The sequence below is a fragment of the Thunnus maccoyii genome, chromosome 16, assembly GCF_910596095.1.
Source record: "Thunnus maccoyii chromosome 16, fThuMac1.1, whole genome shotgun sequence".
Classification (NCBI taxonomy): domain Eukaryota; kingdom Metazoa; phylum Chordata; class Actinopteri; order Scombriformes; family Scombridae; genus Thunnus; species Thunnus maccoyii.
In genome coordinates, this window is record NC_056548.1 from 25,105,016 (window position 1) to 25,122,832 (window position 17,817).

At 38.7% G+C, this 17,817-nt stretch overlaps 1 protein-coding gene across 21 annotated transcripts; it reads right to left on the minus strand.

Moving 5' to 3' along the window:
• Positions 1 to 771: 771 nt before the first annotated feature.
• LOC121880504 (matrilin-3-like) lies at positions 772 to 17,488 on the minus strand. Of its 21 annotated transcripts, XM_042387755.1 has the most exons (15): positions 16,418 to 16,497; positions 13,812 to 13,893; positions 12,792 to 13,367; positions 10,577 to 10,696; positions 9,955 to 10,074; positions 8,157 to 8,276; positions 7,822 to 7,941; positions 7,421 to 7,540; positions 7,012 to 7,131; positions 6,290 to 6,409; positions 5,995 to 6,120; positions 5,498 to 5,623; positions 5,140 to 5,259; positions 2,134 to 2,235; positions 772 to 1,856 (listed from the first exon to the last, which is right to left on the minus strand). In XM_042387755.1, the coding sequence occupies exons 1-15, from the start codon at positions 16,421 to 16,423 to the stop codon at positions 1,804 to 1,806; spliced, it is 2,031 nt and encodes a 676-aa protein (XP_042243689.1). In that variant the 5' UTR covers positions 16,424 to 16,497; the 3' UTR covers positions 772 to 1,803. The 21 variants fall into 21 exon arrangements, 17 of the variants coding, with proteins under 17 accessions (XP_042243689.1, XP_042243693.1, XP_042243683.1 ...); XM_042387749.1 differs by lacking the exon at positions 13,812 to 13,893 and having other exon boundaries at positions 773 to 1,856; positions 16,418 to 17,487; XR_006091554.1 differs by lacking the exons at positions 772 to 1,856; positions 13,812 to 13,893 and adding an exon at positions 4,769 to 4,837 and having other exon boundaries at positions 2,149 to 2,958; positions 16,418 to 17,488.
• Between the last annotated feature and the right edge of the window lie 329 nt (positions 17,489 to 17,817).

The following is a 17,817-nucleotide window of genomic DNA, read 5'->3' on the forward strand; positions in this document are numbered from 1 at the left end:
ATAATGTTAGTCCATAAAGGTATCATAAGACTAGTGGAAATATCAACCTATAGGCCTACTCAGACCCCCAGGTAAAAGTAAAAGATACTCCATTACAAGTTAGGTCCCACATCCAAAACCTTCTTGAGTAAAATATTGAGTTTGTAAACTCAATATCACAAATCACAAATTTGCCTCAGGGGGCTTTACAGTCTGTACAGCAATACAAGAGTATTATACGACAGTATTATCAGCAAAATATACCTATCGAGTAGTATCAAAAGTGTCAAAGGTTTTTAATATTGATGCATCAATGTGAAATCCTAACCCCCATTTCACTGTTGAAACATTTCTGCAGCCTTATCTTTGTTTTTTGTTTTTTGTTTTGTTTTGTTTTGTTTTTCCTCTTTGGGCCTCAAACTGTTAAAAGGAGAAGTTTAAAAGGAAGTTATTATTTGGTGGAACAGCTAACAACTCATAGAGATCTGAAATGTGGCAAAAGGCCCCAACAGGACATTGCTTTTTCATAAGGGGTCATAAACCAGATGGTTGGGAACCATTGGTTTAATATTAACAACGTTTTGTGTTTTATCAGCATATCAAATGTTTTTAAATGTTAACTCTAAACCTATAGTTACTTGTAGCTATCCATCAAATAAATATAGTGGGTTAACAGTATAATATAACTCTCTGAAATGTAGTGGAGTAGAAGTAGAGTGACATAAAATGGATATACACAAGTAAAATACAAGTACTTCAAAATTTTAAATACAGTTCTTTTTACCACTGCTCAAGACTGATTTGTTCTGAGATGCTAAAAGTCCACATCATACATAAAAAGTGGCTTGGTAACTAAGTGTAAAAACACACAATACAAGAGATATTTGGGATCCATTTTTTCAGAATATTTATTGCCCATGTGCAACTATACTTCCAATAGAAAATAGGTTATACAGGTTGTTGTGTTTTGTTGATCCAGAAATAAATCAAATCAAATCAAAAATAAAAAAATTGAAAAAAGAAACTGGTCCAAGACTTTTGCCAAGAGTGTGCAAAATATTGAAGCAGTCCAATCACCCAGGAACTCACTATGCTGTTTTCCCTCTCCCCCAAAAACAATTATAGGCTACTTGTTACAAACATAAAAGTATTTACCATTCAATGTTGTGCAATACATTTTTTTTTTTCAAAATATTTCAGGTATCAACGAAAAGGATTATAGTAATGCACTGTGATGTAACTGCCATGGGCCAGCTGGAACAGACTTCATTTTGGTTTTTTCCTGCATAGTAATGCTACAATCAGAAGGGTAACAACAAACATCTTGTTGCATAAGAGATTAGTTGTTTTATATTCATGGCTTGAGGCTGCTCTCAGAGCAGTTAATACACAAGGATGTGGTACAACATGTTTGCCACCAAAAATAAAATTATTCAATGTAAAAATATTGTTTAAACTTTAAACATGTTCATTTTTAATAAAAATTACACTTCTATCTATTAGATAAATTCACTAATTATCTTACAAAGTCTAAATTTAACAAAACTGTTACGGGGAAATGTTGCTTTTCTTACAATCCATACATGTAAATATTTAAACCAGTTATACCTGACTTCTCTGTAAAACAGTGTTGTGACTGCAAACATATGAGTTTATAATATAAAACAAATGTACTGTATACTGTACAGTATACTGTATGAGGAATCAATACCAGATTTTAGAAATGTTACTCAAAATTAAGAGATTTTGAGGGTTCCAGATGATTTCAGCTGGTCAAAAAAATGAATACACTGCAATACATGTACTCTGATGTCATTGCTGTTCTTAATACTCCTGTCGGCCGTCAATCAGGTTCACTTTCTCTGAAAGTTCATCAAGTGGACAGACAGTCAAGGAAGTACAATAAAAAGAATAAAAAAAAATAGTCGGAATGTTTACCAGTTCATCACAATACTGGGCATTCGTGAAAATATTCTATAAATCAGCTCAAAGTTTAGACTGCGATTCTCACTAAATGTACTAATAAGACAAAAAGATATCTGTCCAAATGGCAAACATTTTAGAGATATTAAAATATTAACCAGATATTTTATAATCTCAAAAGTAACTTCAATCTGCCTCATCTTGGGGTCACTGTGAGAAGCAAAAGGATATGTTTTCTGGTCAACTCCTGAAGAGCTGACTGCACATTTTTCTGGAACAAAATCTGAGCTTCACACATGCAGGCATCTTGAGTTACTTTACGACTCACTTCCTCTGAAAGAATTAGCAAAAAATAAGGAGACAGTTAAAGCATTTCAGTGGCATTTTATCATTTGTAGTGTGGCCTCTTTGTAATACTCAATTTGGCTTCTAAGAAGAAAAAAGCGACACAGCCCGTTTTATGTTTCTCTTTGTGGATCAAGTCTGGAAACCTCCAAAGACTTGATGTTCAATATAAGCCTTTGTGACAAATACTTTGGAGATGACAAAATCTGAAAAAGTTCTGTGTTGTTTTTGAATGATAACATAAGCACAATGGATTTTGACTGATAATATATATATAGCTATACCATATAGCTAAGATCAGGCACAATTATGATTTTGCTTTTAGAGTGGGATTAGGAAATATGTTTAAAATCATTTTGTTAATTTACAGACAAGGAGTTACTGAGGTCAGGTGTGATTAGCTTAAACTGGGATTTTAAGATCCATGTTAACAATCATTTGTGCAAATATATACATGTATACACCAAATCACTTAAGAATATACAATCCCTACAAATAACAGAAAGAAGAGGCAAACCAGTTTCAACCAATTCTTTGATCCTTTGTTGGACCAAAGTTCCTTGTGAGCTCACACCACAACTTCAAATGCCTTAGAAGTCTCTCATTCCTCACATCCCCAGCACAGCACACTTTTATATTGTTATATACTGTGCAATAAATGACGTTGGACTCTGTAGTCTTGGTTGCAGTCAACTGCAGACTTCTCCACAACTGAAGAATGCAAAAAGAAAGACATAAAGGGCACAGTAACTATTTAAAGTTCACACATTGGAAACCCAAATCTATAGACTTAGGGCAGAGCCCCCTATCAGTGCTATGGGCTTGACCATGTTCCTTACATGTGTGAGCTTAGACGATGAGGAGTTTTTTCTTTTCTATGGAAGCTGGCTATATTTGCTGTGACTCAAGCTGTTTTCAAACCTATAGTTTGTTTGCTCTGGTCCAAATCAGTGGATAGTTAGTAAACTTGTTGCCTTTTCCCCTTACTTTGGTTTTTTTCACACAGAAAAAAATTCAAGCGAACCAAAACATATCACTAAAAGCCACGCATGAATGTTCGGCTCATTAGTCAGATGTGTCTAGGGCAGAAGCAAGAAAGTAAACACAAGAAGAAAGTCCTAATCTGTCCAAATATAACTCAAGGCTACATACTTGTTGCTAGTCCAGGTCGGACCTCGATTCATTCTCTGGCTGGTTGGTTTCTCTCATCTGTACGCCAGTATGCAAAGCGCACCTGGTTACGGGAGCCATTTAGCTCAAACTTGCAGACAGCACCTTGTATTTCTGTCAGATCAAAGTTCAATCACGTTCCCACTACAAACAAACTGCTCCAGAATTTGTTTGTGACCGGTCTGAGACCACTTCATCTAAAGGGTTTCGGTGCAGTTGTTTTGGTCCATACTTGTGGACGATTACTGTGTCCAGACCTGCCCAAACGAATCTCGCCAAGGAGGAAAACAAACCAGAGTCTGATTCAACTGGACTAAACCATGCAGGTTTGAAAACTCCCTCAGTTTGCATCCACAAAACCTCAACAATTTGTATAGGGTGACAGAGTTACAGACCTGTGGTCACGGAATTAGGGTTACAAACCTTATCCTTCATTCTATTTCATACAGCCAATGCCCTTAAGACAAATTTGTGCTTTTCTATTGAGGTGTTGCTGTACCTCACAAGATGCATGGTCTTCATGGAGACCACAAGAAATCTGACTAGTTTACTTGGGCTGCATTGTGAGTTCTCTCACAAGTTTCTGGTGCTGGTGGTGTTTCTTGATAGGTTAGACAGTATATAATAGGTTGAAGAGAGGCTTATCTTAAGGTTTTTAATCTATCAAACATCACATCTATCAAAGCCATTTCTCACCACCAAAGAGTTAAATCATAAGTGAAACTATAAATCTGTCTACAAAGGGACACCTCAACAAAGAAGAACACACTAGATCCTTCTTTAGGGATTATAGCCCAACAAATGCGCACCTTGGGTCAGCAGAAATTCTTCTAGTTAGGTGTTAACTGTGACTGAACTGTGTAAATCTTGGCACACTGTAGGGACCTGGCTATCACAATGTGGTTGTCTAGCTTGAAAAAGAAGAATTACCCTCCTTTAAAGGCAGGAGAACTTTACAGTTCCTCAACTAGAGGGCTGTCATGTTGAGCCAAAGCAGCATAGTACAAGCAGTGGCAAAGTCTCTGGCAAGGTAACTTAACTATCTAACCTGGGCACCCACCTTGCACCAGCAAGGCATCACAGTACAGAGTAAACATGTGGAGACAAGATTACCCTTGACAGCTATTCTTCACCTCTAGGTCTAGATTTTGTTTTTAGATGCAGAAGAAAAACAGAAGCAGAGTGAAGTCACAGTGTTTACAGTCAGACCAGCTTACATACAAAAGGCTAGGCTCATACTGATTTGTTGACCGCACATACAAATTTCAGTACTGCTCTGCTTGGGAAATGGTCAAACCTATAGACCCTTTTAGAGGGTGTAATGGTAGCATTTGGAAAACTGGAATCTCACCTGAAATCCTTTTGCATAGTTAGGACGATTTACTCCAGCACACAGTCCAACCCTTCTTTCATAAAGCCTCTTCAAGTAGCATAGATAAAGGGCATGCCTGGTCAGCTGTTGAAACTTTGGCTGATTATATTTCCTTTGAGGGCTCTTTGAAACTATGTCCATGTATGCCACACCTCTTGGTAAGTTAGCACCAGTCTGACACATTTGCTCAGCTCCACTTGAGCTCAATACTGGTTGCATTAGACTGTAATGCTCTGAAGCTCAGGGTTTGGTGAGAATTGTCAGGCTAGAAGGACTTATACAATATAGACAACTTAACATTCAGTACACACACACAATTATGTATGTTGAGAAAAAAAGCAAATTCTTACGTGAACATGTTTTCTGGTCTTCATTCAAAACATATCCCTCTCGACACTTGCAGGTGTATGAATCACCATTGTTGATACAAATATGCTGGCAGTCATGTCCCTGAGCACATGCATCCAAGCCTGGAAAGAGACACTCCCACATCTAACTGACTTGGTAACCCAGCCAAGGAACCCTTGGCTATTGTTCCCATATATTCATGGAATCACTTGTCAAACCGTGACAATAGGTATATGTGTCTAGCACAATACAAGTGCCTCAGCAGCTCTTGTTCCAGAAGTCTTTGGAGCTGCTCTGGAATAACACAAAATATCTTGAGGTACTGCACCAATGTTTACTTGAAAGGAAGAAGTTTCTTACGTGAGCATGTTTTCTGATCCATGTTCAATACATATCCCACTCGACACTTGCAGATGTACGAGTTCCCGTTATTGACACAGATGTGTTGACAGTCTTGTCCAATGGCACATGCATCAGTTTCAGAGCCTGCAAAGAGAAACTCAAACCTCAGTAACAGTTTCATGAGAACAGAAAAAAAATCACTTGGCTTTTTGTAGAGCCACAGTTCCATTTACAGGAGATGGATGCCACAGCCATGAGACAGAAGCATTTTAAAACTCCCAGCCTCCCATATCTCTTGCATATTGGCACTGGCCTAGAACAATGGAAGACATTATTCATATTAGGAGATATGTGGTGTGTCCACAAGACAAACTGCCTCACCAGCTCCTACTATTCAGATCCTGTAGGGATGATTTATAGCTTGAAAAGTGGGGCTTTGTAGAAAACCTGAGATGCTGGATCAAACCATAGACACCAAATACTGTTAGGTATATAGAAAAAGTCCAGGTGCTTACGTGAGCATGTTTTCCCGTCTGCATTCAATACATATCCTGCTTGACACTTGCAGGTATATGAATCATTGTGGTCATTGTTGACACAAATATGCTGGCAGTCATTTCCCCGGGCACATGTATCTGAACCTGAAAAGAAAGACTTCCACATCTGACTGACTTGATTTACATCAATCAGTGAGCCCTTAGTAAGCAATGGAACCTATGATGGGTCATTATGGTCATGCACTTCAAATAAGAGACTTGGAAGCAAACCTGAGACACTTTATCACATCTAAAAGAAAGTCCAAGTTCTTACGTGAGCATGTTTTCTTATCTGGATTCAACACATATCCCTCATGACATTTGCAGATGTACGAGTCATCATTGTTTATACAAACGTGCTGGCAATCATGTCCTTGGGCACATGGATCAGAACCTGAAAAGAAACATGTTCATATGTAACTGACATCTCATGTCATTAGTCTAGGGGAGCCTGGCCTTCTGGAGCCTCTGTCTGGCAACTGTTCCTTTTACATTTGATGGTATCTGTAAAGGAGCAGTTGAGCTTTTAATCAGCCACCATTCCATTGTCTGTATAAACAATGGCCATGTACACCATACCTCTAGGTTATCAGTCCACCTTTCTACTGGCTAAATATAAGGTCACTATTGGGGCAATCTTGTAGTCTGCTGGTTAAGATACCACATAACCACAATGTCTGCATGTTTGATTCCAGCTACGGACCTTTGTTACATATCATCCCCCTTCTCTTCCTATACCTCCTGTCTGTATCTCCACTTTTACTGTCAGGAATAAAGGCAAAATGCCTGAAAACAAAGACACTATATTTGACTGATATGTGCTTCATCAGCTCTTGCTGTCCAAATGACACTTTGGAGGCCTGTTTAACACCAATGCCATCATAATTATTTCAATCCCCCAGAAGAAGTATTCTTTAAAATTTAGTCAAGCACCTAGAAGAGTGTAATTTGGACATATTGCACTAATTTTATGAGTTTACTGTTTTGTTGTCTTACGTGAGCATGTTTTCTGGTCTGCATTCAACACATATCCCTCATGACACATGCAGATGTCAGAATTGCCACTTCTGACACAAAAATGCTGGCAGTCATGTCCCTGGGTACATGTATCCACACCTGAAAAATCATCTTAGTCATTACTTTGGTGGGTACAATGTTATCATAACCAACAGAAATAATTGCCAAAACTATGAAAATGAGTCTTGAGATGTAGATAAACCTAAAAAAGACATGGTCTAACACCATCAGTAAAGGAATGCCCCAATGTGGAGCTTATGATAAGCAAATATACATACAAAAAATGATGAAGGCCATTGTCATATGTTCTATGCCTTTTTTACATTTAAAAGTATAAAACATCCGGTCGGGTAAAACATGTGCACAAACGTAAGGCACAGGTTCTTACGTGAGCATGTTTTCTGGTCTGCATTCAACACATATCCCTCATTACACATGCAGATGTCAGAATTGCCACTTCTGACACAAACATGCTGGCAGTCATGTCCCTGGGCACATGTATCCACACCTGAAAAATCATCTTAGTCATTACTTTGGTGGGTACAATGTTATCATAACCAACAGAAATAATTGCCAAAACTATGAAAATAAGTCTTGATATGTAGATAAACCTAAAAAAAGACATGGTCTAACACCATTAGTAAAGGAATGGCCCAATGTGGAGCTTATGATAAGCAAATATAAATGATGAAGGCCATTGTCATATGTTCTATGCCTTTTTTACATTTAAAAGTATAAAACATCCGGTCGGGTAAAACATGTGCACAAACGTAAGGCACAGGTTCTTACGTGAGCATGTTTTCTGGTCTGCATTTAAAATATATCCCATCTCACACTTGCAGACAAATGAGTCATCACTGTTTATACAAATTTGCTGGCAGTCATGTCCCTGGGTACACGCATCCAAACCTGAAAGAGATACTTCCACAGCTCACACTACCACCATGAGTTAAGGAATCCTAGGCTTGTTGTGGTGCTTAGGATAGGCCAACACTAATTGCAAATATGATGCTCACAGTCAAATGCTTTCTGCCTTATTCTACATTAAATCAAGAAACAATCAATAGCAACCCAGAGTCACTACACTTAGACATGCAAATCATAGGTGCAGCCAGGGTTCTTACGTGAGCATGTTTTCTGGTCTGCATTTAAGATATGTCCCACTCGACACTTGCAGATGTACGAGCCATCATTGTTTTCACAAATGTGCTGACAATCATGTCCAAGGGCACATGGATCAGCACCTGAAAAGAGATGATGTAACTGATGTTACATGACATCAGACAAGGACAGGCTGGCCTGTTGGCCACTGGCCTTTTGCAATTAATGAGGACTATGGCTACACCATGCTCTATGCCTCTGCAGCAACCAGCCTACCAAGTAATTCAGGCTGAGCTCTACTTTGTGATTATTTGCATGTTTTCCGGTCTGCATTGAACACATATCCCATTCAACACTTGCAGATGTACAAATTATCACTGCTGACACAAATATGCTGGTAGTCATGTCCCTAGGCACATGTATTTATACCTGAAAAAAGACACTTTCACATCTGACTGGCTCAATTTAATTACTATGTCAAGCAGCCTGAGTCAATTATATTTCATACACACACACATCTCTCTCTAAATGGGCTTTAAATGGGGTTTCAGTATTTACTGGTTACTGCTCCGGGCACTTAACATTTACATATGTTCCGCAAATCAGGATTATACTGCCCACTCTTTATGGATAGAGAATAAAGTTGATAACTTTCCAGCTACACAACAGCATTCAGCCCAAATTTGGATTTTCTGGCTCTACAGTACATAACCAGAGGTTTGCAGCTCCCTTACCCACTGCTTAAAGCTGCCTTTATCAATATTTCCATACTAGCAATGAATCAAATTACTGTGTTGTGTTGACTCTCATAGTGACAAATCGACAGAGGATTATCATCCTTCTCTGCAGTTCCTCTCAGCTCTCTTTGCTTTGGTTTTTAGGGGCTGCAGATTTTTTCTGTTTTGATTCAGTCTCACTGCTTTCATCAGCATTGTTTCCTGCAGGCAGCTGTTTCCAACGAAAGCTGTACGCTAGACCGCAGACAAAGTTAGCAACTAGCTGGTAAACAAAGTTGAGCATTTAGCAGCTAAAGAGCCAGGTATTTTTCTCAGGAGTTGGTGCAGACCAACACAGAGCTGAAATGAGAGTAAATATTGGACTTACATTCACTCTGAAACAAGAAACATGGCTCCAAATGAATGCTAATGTTGCTTTGGGTCTGTGAGATGGGTAAATTGACCACTGTTTGAAAGGTTTCTAGAGTTCAGGTCAGGCCCCAACTTTATAACTTTACATTCAGAGTTTTAAAGCTTGTTTTGCTGTGCCCAAGTGGCCAAAAAAATCAAATAATGCAGGATTAAGCACTTTGCCCATGCCCAGACTAGCAGCCTAGACTAGTGGCACAGGTTGGTGCTTCTATCCTCTGGGCCTACATAGCCTCTTTAGAGGACCAAGCTTGTCTTAAATAGAACCGTGATCATGAATTGTGATTGTAAACATTGACAGAAACTTTGCTGCCGCCCCACTAGTGAGTGAGGATGTTGGTGTATGTTTTTTTTTCCGGAGCAGCTTTGGGTTGCACCTGACACAGATAAGACCCACAGTGAGGTTAAACCTGTGGGAAGATGTTCTGGGGTAAGCTGAAAGAGGCTTATTTCAGTTAATCAAGACCGGGGGTGAGTCTGTGTCTGTTGGGAAAAGGGAGGTTCTATTATGCTTATGGCTTCAGAGACCTGGGTGCCATTTTATAGACTGTGTACACATGGCAAAATAGGAATGTTTATATTCCTAAGAAATGGTTTTCAAGCATCTGAAATATGGTAAATAGCACTACACTTACACATGCATATAAAGAGATTGAGAAAAAATCCATGTTCTTACGTGAGCATGTTTTCTGGTCGGCATTCAACACAAATCCCACTTGACATGTGCAGATGTAAGAGTCACCATTGTTGGTACAAATATGCTGGCAGTCATGTCCCTGGGCACATGCATCTGAAACTGGAAAGAAACACTCTCATGTCTGACTAACACAGTCTTGGGTTCAGTCTAGAGATAACAGGGAGGCTTTTTGGCCATCATTACTTTTAGAATTTGTGCTTCTCATCAGTCCAGGCCTTTATTATGTCCTGCTCATTTGCGATGCTGAATAGAATCTGCTCATCTATTTATGGCAACCCAAAACATTAGTAACAAGGGATGGTATGCAGTGTGTCCGCAGCACAAAGTGTCCAACTTACCGATGTCCAGAAGGAATTTTATAAACTTAGAATTCCACATAACATGTTATTCCACATTCAGATTTTTACTTAAAATGTTCAAGTATATAGATAAATATTTAATATAGATATTTTTACCTTTAATGGGACTTTTTCAACCACAAATCAACGTTTAAACAAGATTCATTCAAAATTTAACTTTCAGCCAACTTTTTGGGAGTAGTGGGGTTTTCTAACGCTGAGACACTGGACAAAAACATTAAGAAAAAGAGAAAGATTCTTACGTGAGCATGTTTTCTTGTCCGGGTTCAAGACATAGCCCGCATTACACTTGCAGCTGTATGAGTCTCTAGTGCTGACACAAATGTGCTGGCAATCATGTCCTTGGGCACATAAATCCAAACCTGAAAAGAAACACTCCAATGTCTGATTGGCTTAAGTCTAATGAAATCAATAATTTTGTGTTATAGGAATATTAGTAAGTTGTAAGTATGCATTGATTAATTGTGCAAATTTGAATTCTACATAGCCACATGCAGATTAGTTTGCTTGATCACTTCAACTATAGGGATGTTATAGTGAATTTATTTTGTTGTTTCAAATCCTGTTATTTGTAAAAGGAAGAGACACAGTCATTTGTCACTTTCAAATGTTGCACTGGCTTTCCATCTTAATTTCCCGACAGAAATTCCATGCAGTACAGACCATGCAAACACAAACTCTACTGAAGGCAACAGTCTAATACCATGTCTTAAGTAGTGACGTCACTGTTGTAGATGGACAGACGTTGGTCTCGGTGAAACACAGACGAATTAGTTGAATGCACTCCTCAGGTTCAAGCTGTCATTTACGTGGCTGGAAGTAAGCCATGTTTGACACCACAGAGGATGTTGTGTGACTAGCATCGTTGACCTTAGCAGATATTTTGCTAGTTTGGGTGCTACCAAAAGTTGGAAAGAGAAATGAAATTATTTTTAAATTATTTTTTTTCCTGAAGAAAATTGCTCAAAAGTACGGAGCTCTGTTACTGTACCTCTCTCTAACTTTTTGCATTTTCCCTGAACTACTGAGAAAGTCCGAGCTCCGACACTACAGAGCCACTGGCTGTGACCACAGCTGTAGCTGCATGCTTGGCACTGTGTTGAACTAGAATGGAAGTTGTGGCTGGGCCTATGACTGTGGCTGTGGATATGGTTATTGCTAGGGCTTTGGCTGCAGCAGTGGTTGTTTCTGGCTATTGGATATGGTTACATCTGTAGCTGCACTGTAGCAATCATAATATCATCATAATATCAATCATAATCATAATAACCAGAGGCATAGCTATAGCCATTATCACAGCAACAGCAAAGACCAAAGCTATAGCACATAATCACAGCTACAGTCTGTCACAATCACAGCCACAGCAGCAGCCAGTCATAACAACGTGTAGACAACTACACTCCACCAATTATCTTGAGATTAGCTGCACCATTGCTTGGGGACTTTCCTGGGGCTGCGTACAAAATAATTTCAGAATTACACTTTTCTGAAACCCTCCTCCTATTTTCCAAGTTCTGATATCACCCAAATGTATCATGGCAATGAGCAGTTGGGCTGGATCAAGCATTCCTGTAGCTGACAAGCATTAAGCACTACATTAAATATAGATAAATAAGTATATTTAGCAGAAAATATGTAAATGTCTCACACATAGGTCATTTTTATCCATTCTTTTTTATCAATCTTTGCAAATGTCTTTGCTCTCTCTGCAAAAAGCAAATAAACCTATGTCCTATGTTTTCTTGAAAATGTCTTTAAATCTAAAAATTTCAGCTCAAGTAAATTTTAGTCAAATTTAGCGCAAGCTAAGTCACAAGCTAATTTAGTTTTTGCCTCGCAGGATAAGTGGCCATTAATGTTCAGTAACAACAGCCCAAACTGTGGACCTGAGCAGCTTAGCAGATCGTCAGGTAACTGAGCAGGGCACAAAGCATAAGGCAAAAGAAGCAGCGCAGAGTGCAAAGAGTAGCGTGCTCCCTGTAAAAAATATAGGCAGCATCATATTAGGTTGAAACCATTTTAAAGTGTTCAAGGTTGTAGGATATGCTCTGAATTGGCAGATCAACCAGTGATCAGAAGTTTGTCTTCTTCTTCATGTTGGTTAGTACATGACATACTGTACATGTTTATCGCTGACTGCATTACCTACACTACACTACTATATCATCATATGCATGGCAACAGTTAGTGAACACCTTTTTGAGGGAAATCTAAACACAACGAGTAAATCACTAGTTACTCTGCCCTTGTTCTTAAGACCAGAGAAGAGGGCCACTGACTTTAGAATGGAGATTCCCTCTATGGTGCTGCCCATATGATCATAAGTATATTTAAATTACAAATTTGACATACCATTGCTTCCTTTATCGTCATTTTCATTATTTTTCCCATTACCATCTTTTTTGTCATCTAGGCCTAGTCCGTAATCATCAATTCCACTTCCTTCATCATCCTTACCACACAAGGTTTCCCTAAATTTGGAAGTGAGCTTTTCTATGACACCATAGGTCTCCACATAGAAGACATGGTCATCCAGAGGTTGGCTGGCCATGAGGCGGAGGGACATCTTATCAGCTCTGTCTACTCCCACTGCGTAGATCTCAATCCCAGATGCCCGAGCGGCTGCTGATACCTCCTCCACCTTGTCCTGGGGCCTCCCATCTGTCACTATGATGGCTACTTTGGTGATGGTTGTGGAGCCAGATCGAGCCCCTGCCTCCACTGTGAAAGCTTTCTCCATAGCAGTCTTGATGGCCATGCCTGTCATGGTGCCTGAAGACAGGGGAACAATTCGGGCCAGTGCCTGCTTCAGGGCAGACTTGTCAAAATGAGTCTTGAGTAGAAACTCAATCTGCACTGTGCTGGCATAATTGACAAGGCCTACTCGTGTGTCATCTGGGCCAACCTCCAAGCTGTCCACCATGTCTTGCAGGAACTCCTTGGCCTTTTCAAACTCAGCAGGGCGTACACTGCGGGAGCTGTCGATGATGAACACCAGGTCTATAGGCCGATTTCTGCAGTTTAATCTTGCTCCTGTAAAAAATAGATGGATGTTTTAAATGGGATTAAAAGTGTTTTTGGATTAACATTACAATAACCACCAAAAATACATACTAAAAGATAACCAAGGCTATTGATATGTTGACTGATGCTGAGATACACCAATTGGTTCATGTGCAAGCCTCACTTAAATAGTGAACTGACTGCTAGCATTCTGTTGGGACTGATAGAGTTAAAGATACAGTATATTCCCTGAAATTGTTATATAGTATCTTCTCATTTCATTTTAAAATCTCCAAATTTCCACTCATCTCAGCGCTGACTACTTCAACTCAGCACATTGTGATGGAAATCCTGGTATATGAGGGAACAACACCTAAATCTAGGAGTGTACCTTAAAGTCAATTAAGCAGACACAAAATAATATTCTGAACAGCACGGCCCATTTTCAACTAACCAATCAAGTTTTCAACTAACCAATTTCCAACTTCAGTATCAGTGGACTTTTCCAAGAAGTCCTTTCCAAGAACTTCATCAGAGAGATGTTAACATTTTCAGCCTAATAAATGAGAAACAAACTTTATGAGATGAATATGTTAAGATGGCTACAGTGGCTTTTAATGTTAGTTAACTGTGACTTTAAAGTCCCCTTCCACTCAAAAACGTGTTTTGTTTGTGGAAAATGTCAACATCAGACACAAATTATTATTCAAAGCAGATCATGTCATGAGGGTCTTTAAACTTGGCCAGTAAAGGCTTCCACAACTATGTCTTTTGATGGGTTGAATGAGATGTTAGTTTAAAGCTAAAGTTCTGATGGATGCAGAGGAATTGCTCGAGTCTCGAGCAGGCTGACAAGATGCAGATGGTGCTGCTTTGTGTTGCAGCCGTGAGAGTGGCTGGTGATGGGAGGGCTGATAGTGATAAAACCTGGAATTAGTGCCACCAGCTTTGCCATGAGAGAGGAAAAAGGCATAGGGGGACGTGTTAGAGCATACTTTGGTTTAACTCAAGCAAACTGAGATGCAAAAGTAGAGGCATTGATACATGATTATCAGCTTAATAACACTTTCCATATGTGTCACAAAAGGGAGTAGAGCTTTTAGGGCTGAGGACAAATACATACTGTATTTTTACTGTTAAGTGATGCAATTATATTGCCTAATTTGAAATGCTGTCTAGTCTAATGAAAGCTAATAACTTATCACTAAAATCTATGATATACAGTTGGCATTGATATTTTCATTCTGACTGTTGATGGCTTTACATTGTGCTTAAGGTGTGGCCTAGCTGTTCAATTATGAACAACAATTAACCCCAGATTGTCTCTCTCTTATATAACCATTACATTTGACTCACAAAGCTAAGTATCAGTTTTTCGGAGAGAATAAAAACCCAGGAGGTCATTAACATCACTTTTTCTCTGAAAGTATTTCCAGAATCCTGAAATCCTTAAAATATTTCGTCCTCTGCACAATGAAAAACATTTTTACCCTATTTCATAAGTTGCACCACTGTTTCATCATCCAACAAAGACAGTAGCCAAAATGATATGTTCATGCTAGACTAATTATGAATTATTTTTAGTAACTTGGGCAATTGATTAATCTGATGATTATTTTCTTGATTAATTGATTTAGTCTATAAATTTTCAGAAAATGGTTAAATATGCCAATTGTAATTCACAACTACTACCAACAGTCCAAATATTTTATATTTTTGTTAAAAATAATGTGTTTCTTGTCATACAAAACACTAATTTCTGGCTACCTAGATAGGAAATATAGCTGCAACTCAAGAACCAATTAAAATCTTTTTTTATCCAGATGTCTGGAGTAAAAAACATTTGTGGATTCTTGAAATACCAACTGAACAGAAGTAAGATTGTATTTATCTTTTGAAAAATCTCAAAAGTATTAATGTAATGGTGATACATTAGACTTCACACAGAATACAGTACATGCATTCCAAAACCGCTAAGGTCCCTGGTATTATAAGTTATAATAAATTTATATAAATATGCAATAAGGGGAAAAAATTGTTTTAGACAGTGGTGGAAAGTCACTAAGTACATTAGCACTGTACTTAAATATAATGCTGAGATACTTGTACTTTACTTGAGTATTTTAATTTGATGCTACTTTACTTCAAATCCACTACATTTCAGAGGGAAATATTGTACTTTCTACTCCACTACATTTCTTTGACAGCTTTAGTTACTTTTCAGATGAAGATTTGACACAATGGATAATAGAACAAGCTTTTAAAATACAACACATTGTTAAAGATGAAACCAGTGTTTCCAACCTTTTTGGCTTTTGACGTCTTACAAAAAACAGTGTGTAGTCGGGGTCACATTTCACATGTCTATGAGTTGTTAACAGCTCCACCAAATAGTGATTTTTCCTTCTAAACTTCTCACGTGGTTTAATTTCAATAAATGTTCAAATGATCCAATATTTCAGCAAAAATCAAAGATTAGAGAAAAAGTCCAAAAACTGTAAACAGATTTGTGTATCAGAACTTTGTTTTTTCTTCTTTCCTCTCCCACTTATCATCTTATGACAACTCAGATTTATCTGCTGACCCTTTAGAGGGACCAGACTCCTAGGCTGGGAACCACACTGAACTAGTTAATTGTATATTAAGTAGTTGAAACTAGCTCCACCTCCAGCAGCTACATCAGTAACATGCTGCTCTAACACTGATGCCTCAGTATTAATAATTTAATGTTGTCATATATAATAATATATCAGTGAGAGGGACCACTACTTTTATTGCAATACTTTAACTATATCTTATGTACTACTTATGTACTTTTATTTTAAGTAGGATTTTTCATGCAGGACTTAATTGTAATGGAGTATTTTTACATTACTGTATTGGTACTTTTACTTAAGTAAAGGATCTAGATACTTCTACCGCTGTTCACAACGTTTCAAATTTGTACAAACCATGGGAAACGCACGGGAAAGAAATTATTACAAGAAGTACATTAGAAGGTTATTACAACATCTACAGTACGCACAGGAGGATGGATACTGACAACAATAATACAGGACACATAACATCTACGAACCAACCTCCATGGTCAGTTGTCCGTCTGTCCTGCGTCAGGTAGTTGTTGGTACCTGTCCGGCTGCCCCGCTGCTGGAAGCCTCGGTCGGTGTAACCACCCAGCTGGACGTCTTGGAAACTTTCAGCACTTGGCACTTCGTCTGAAGATAATTCGATGGATTTGATATTTGCAAAGCGCTGATAGACCCTTGGAGAGACTTGCGAGGACTCTCGGGTAATTGAGGGACTAATTGAGTGGATCTGGCGGGACCCAAACTGTGGGGAAATTCCCAGAGTTCCCGATGCCTGGATGCCAATGAAACACATCAGTCCCCACATTAAGGGAATCATGTCGCCTGCACACGGTGGGTTTTCCGTCCGGCTCTGGGTGTCCTTCGGTCCACTGCCTCAGCTGACTGTAGCCTATTTATATGATCTCGTCCACGGCTCACAGGGCGTGGGGAACAAAAGGCCCAATCCACAGACATTTGGAGGAAGTGCAGGGGGTGCACAATTGAGTGCTGTTAGTTTCATATTTCTGCGCTGGAAATACAGGATTCAACTGATTCCTCCCGGATTTCAGGATTTGATGAATTCGACATTGCAGCCACACTCGTAAAGACTTTTGTTTATTTACAATTTCCTTGGTAACATTCTATTAATGGGTCCGTAATAAGAAATAGCCAATTACATTATTATTATGTCCTATATGATTGGAAAATTATAATTTACATTTTCCTAGAAAGTCTCATGGATGTGTCCAGTGTCCAGTACACTTTTAACTGAATAATTTTGGTAATTTGGTATCACACTTCCATAATGTTGGGGGATTCAATAGAGACAAATCACTAAAAAAGAATCAAAACACTAGAGGCAGAGATATCCTGACTTTCACTGGCTCCTACATTTCCCATAATGCAACTCCAAAGGGACTTTTATTAGATCCCGTTCCCTCCTAAATGCCCCCCTTTTTTCTTACTCCACACCTACATTTTGTAATGCATGCTTTCTTTTCAAATGTTTATGTTTCAAGCTCAAGCTAAAATAACTGAAGACATGGTTGGGGTTATTTTTTCAACCCTTCGAGAGCCCCCTCTAGAGCCACAGAAGACATAATCATCCTCATGTTCATACTGTACCATTAGGGGATCCCTTCATAATGCAATTATAATGTAAGTGATAGAGGAAAAAATCCACAGTCCTCCTTCTGTGCAAAAATGTATTTAAAAGTTAATCTGAAGCTAATATAAAGCTTCAGCGTCCAAATAAGTCAAATCAAGTAGATATCATTCAATGTTACAGTCTTTTTAGTGCCAAAGTCCATCTTTTTGTTACTATACTTCCACCACCGCTCAACAGGGAAACACTGTGGCAGACAACCACTTGATATGGCTAATTCAGACTGGTGAAGCCTCATATAAGCTTC

Coding starts and splice junctions, on each gene's coding strand:
- LOC121880504 (XM_042387749.1), bottom strand. CDS start 16,742: ATGATTCCCTTAATGTGGGGACTGATGTGTTTCATTGGCATCCAGGCA. Junction 6,121..6,289: donor AGATAAGAAAACATGCTCAC/GTAAGAACTTGG, acceptor CTTTCTTTTCAG/GTTCAGATACATGTGCCCGG. Junction 1,857..2,133: donor TCAGGAGTTGACCAGAAAAC/ATATCCTTTTGC, acceptor CTGTCTGTCCAC/TTGATGAACTTTCAGAGAAA.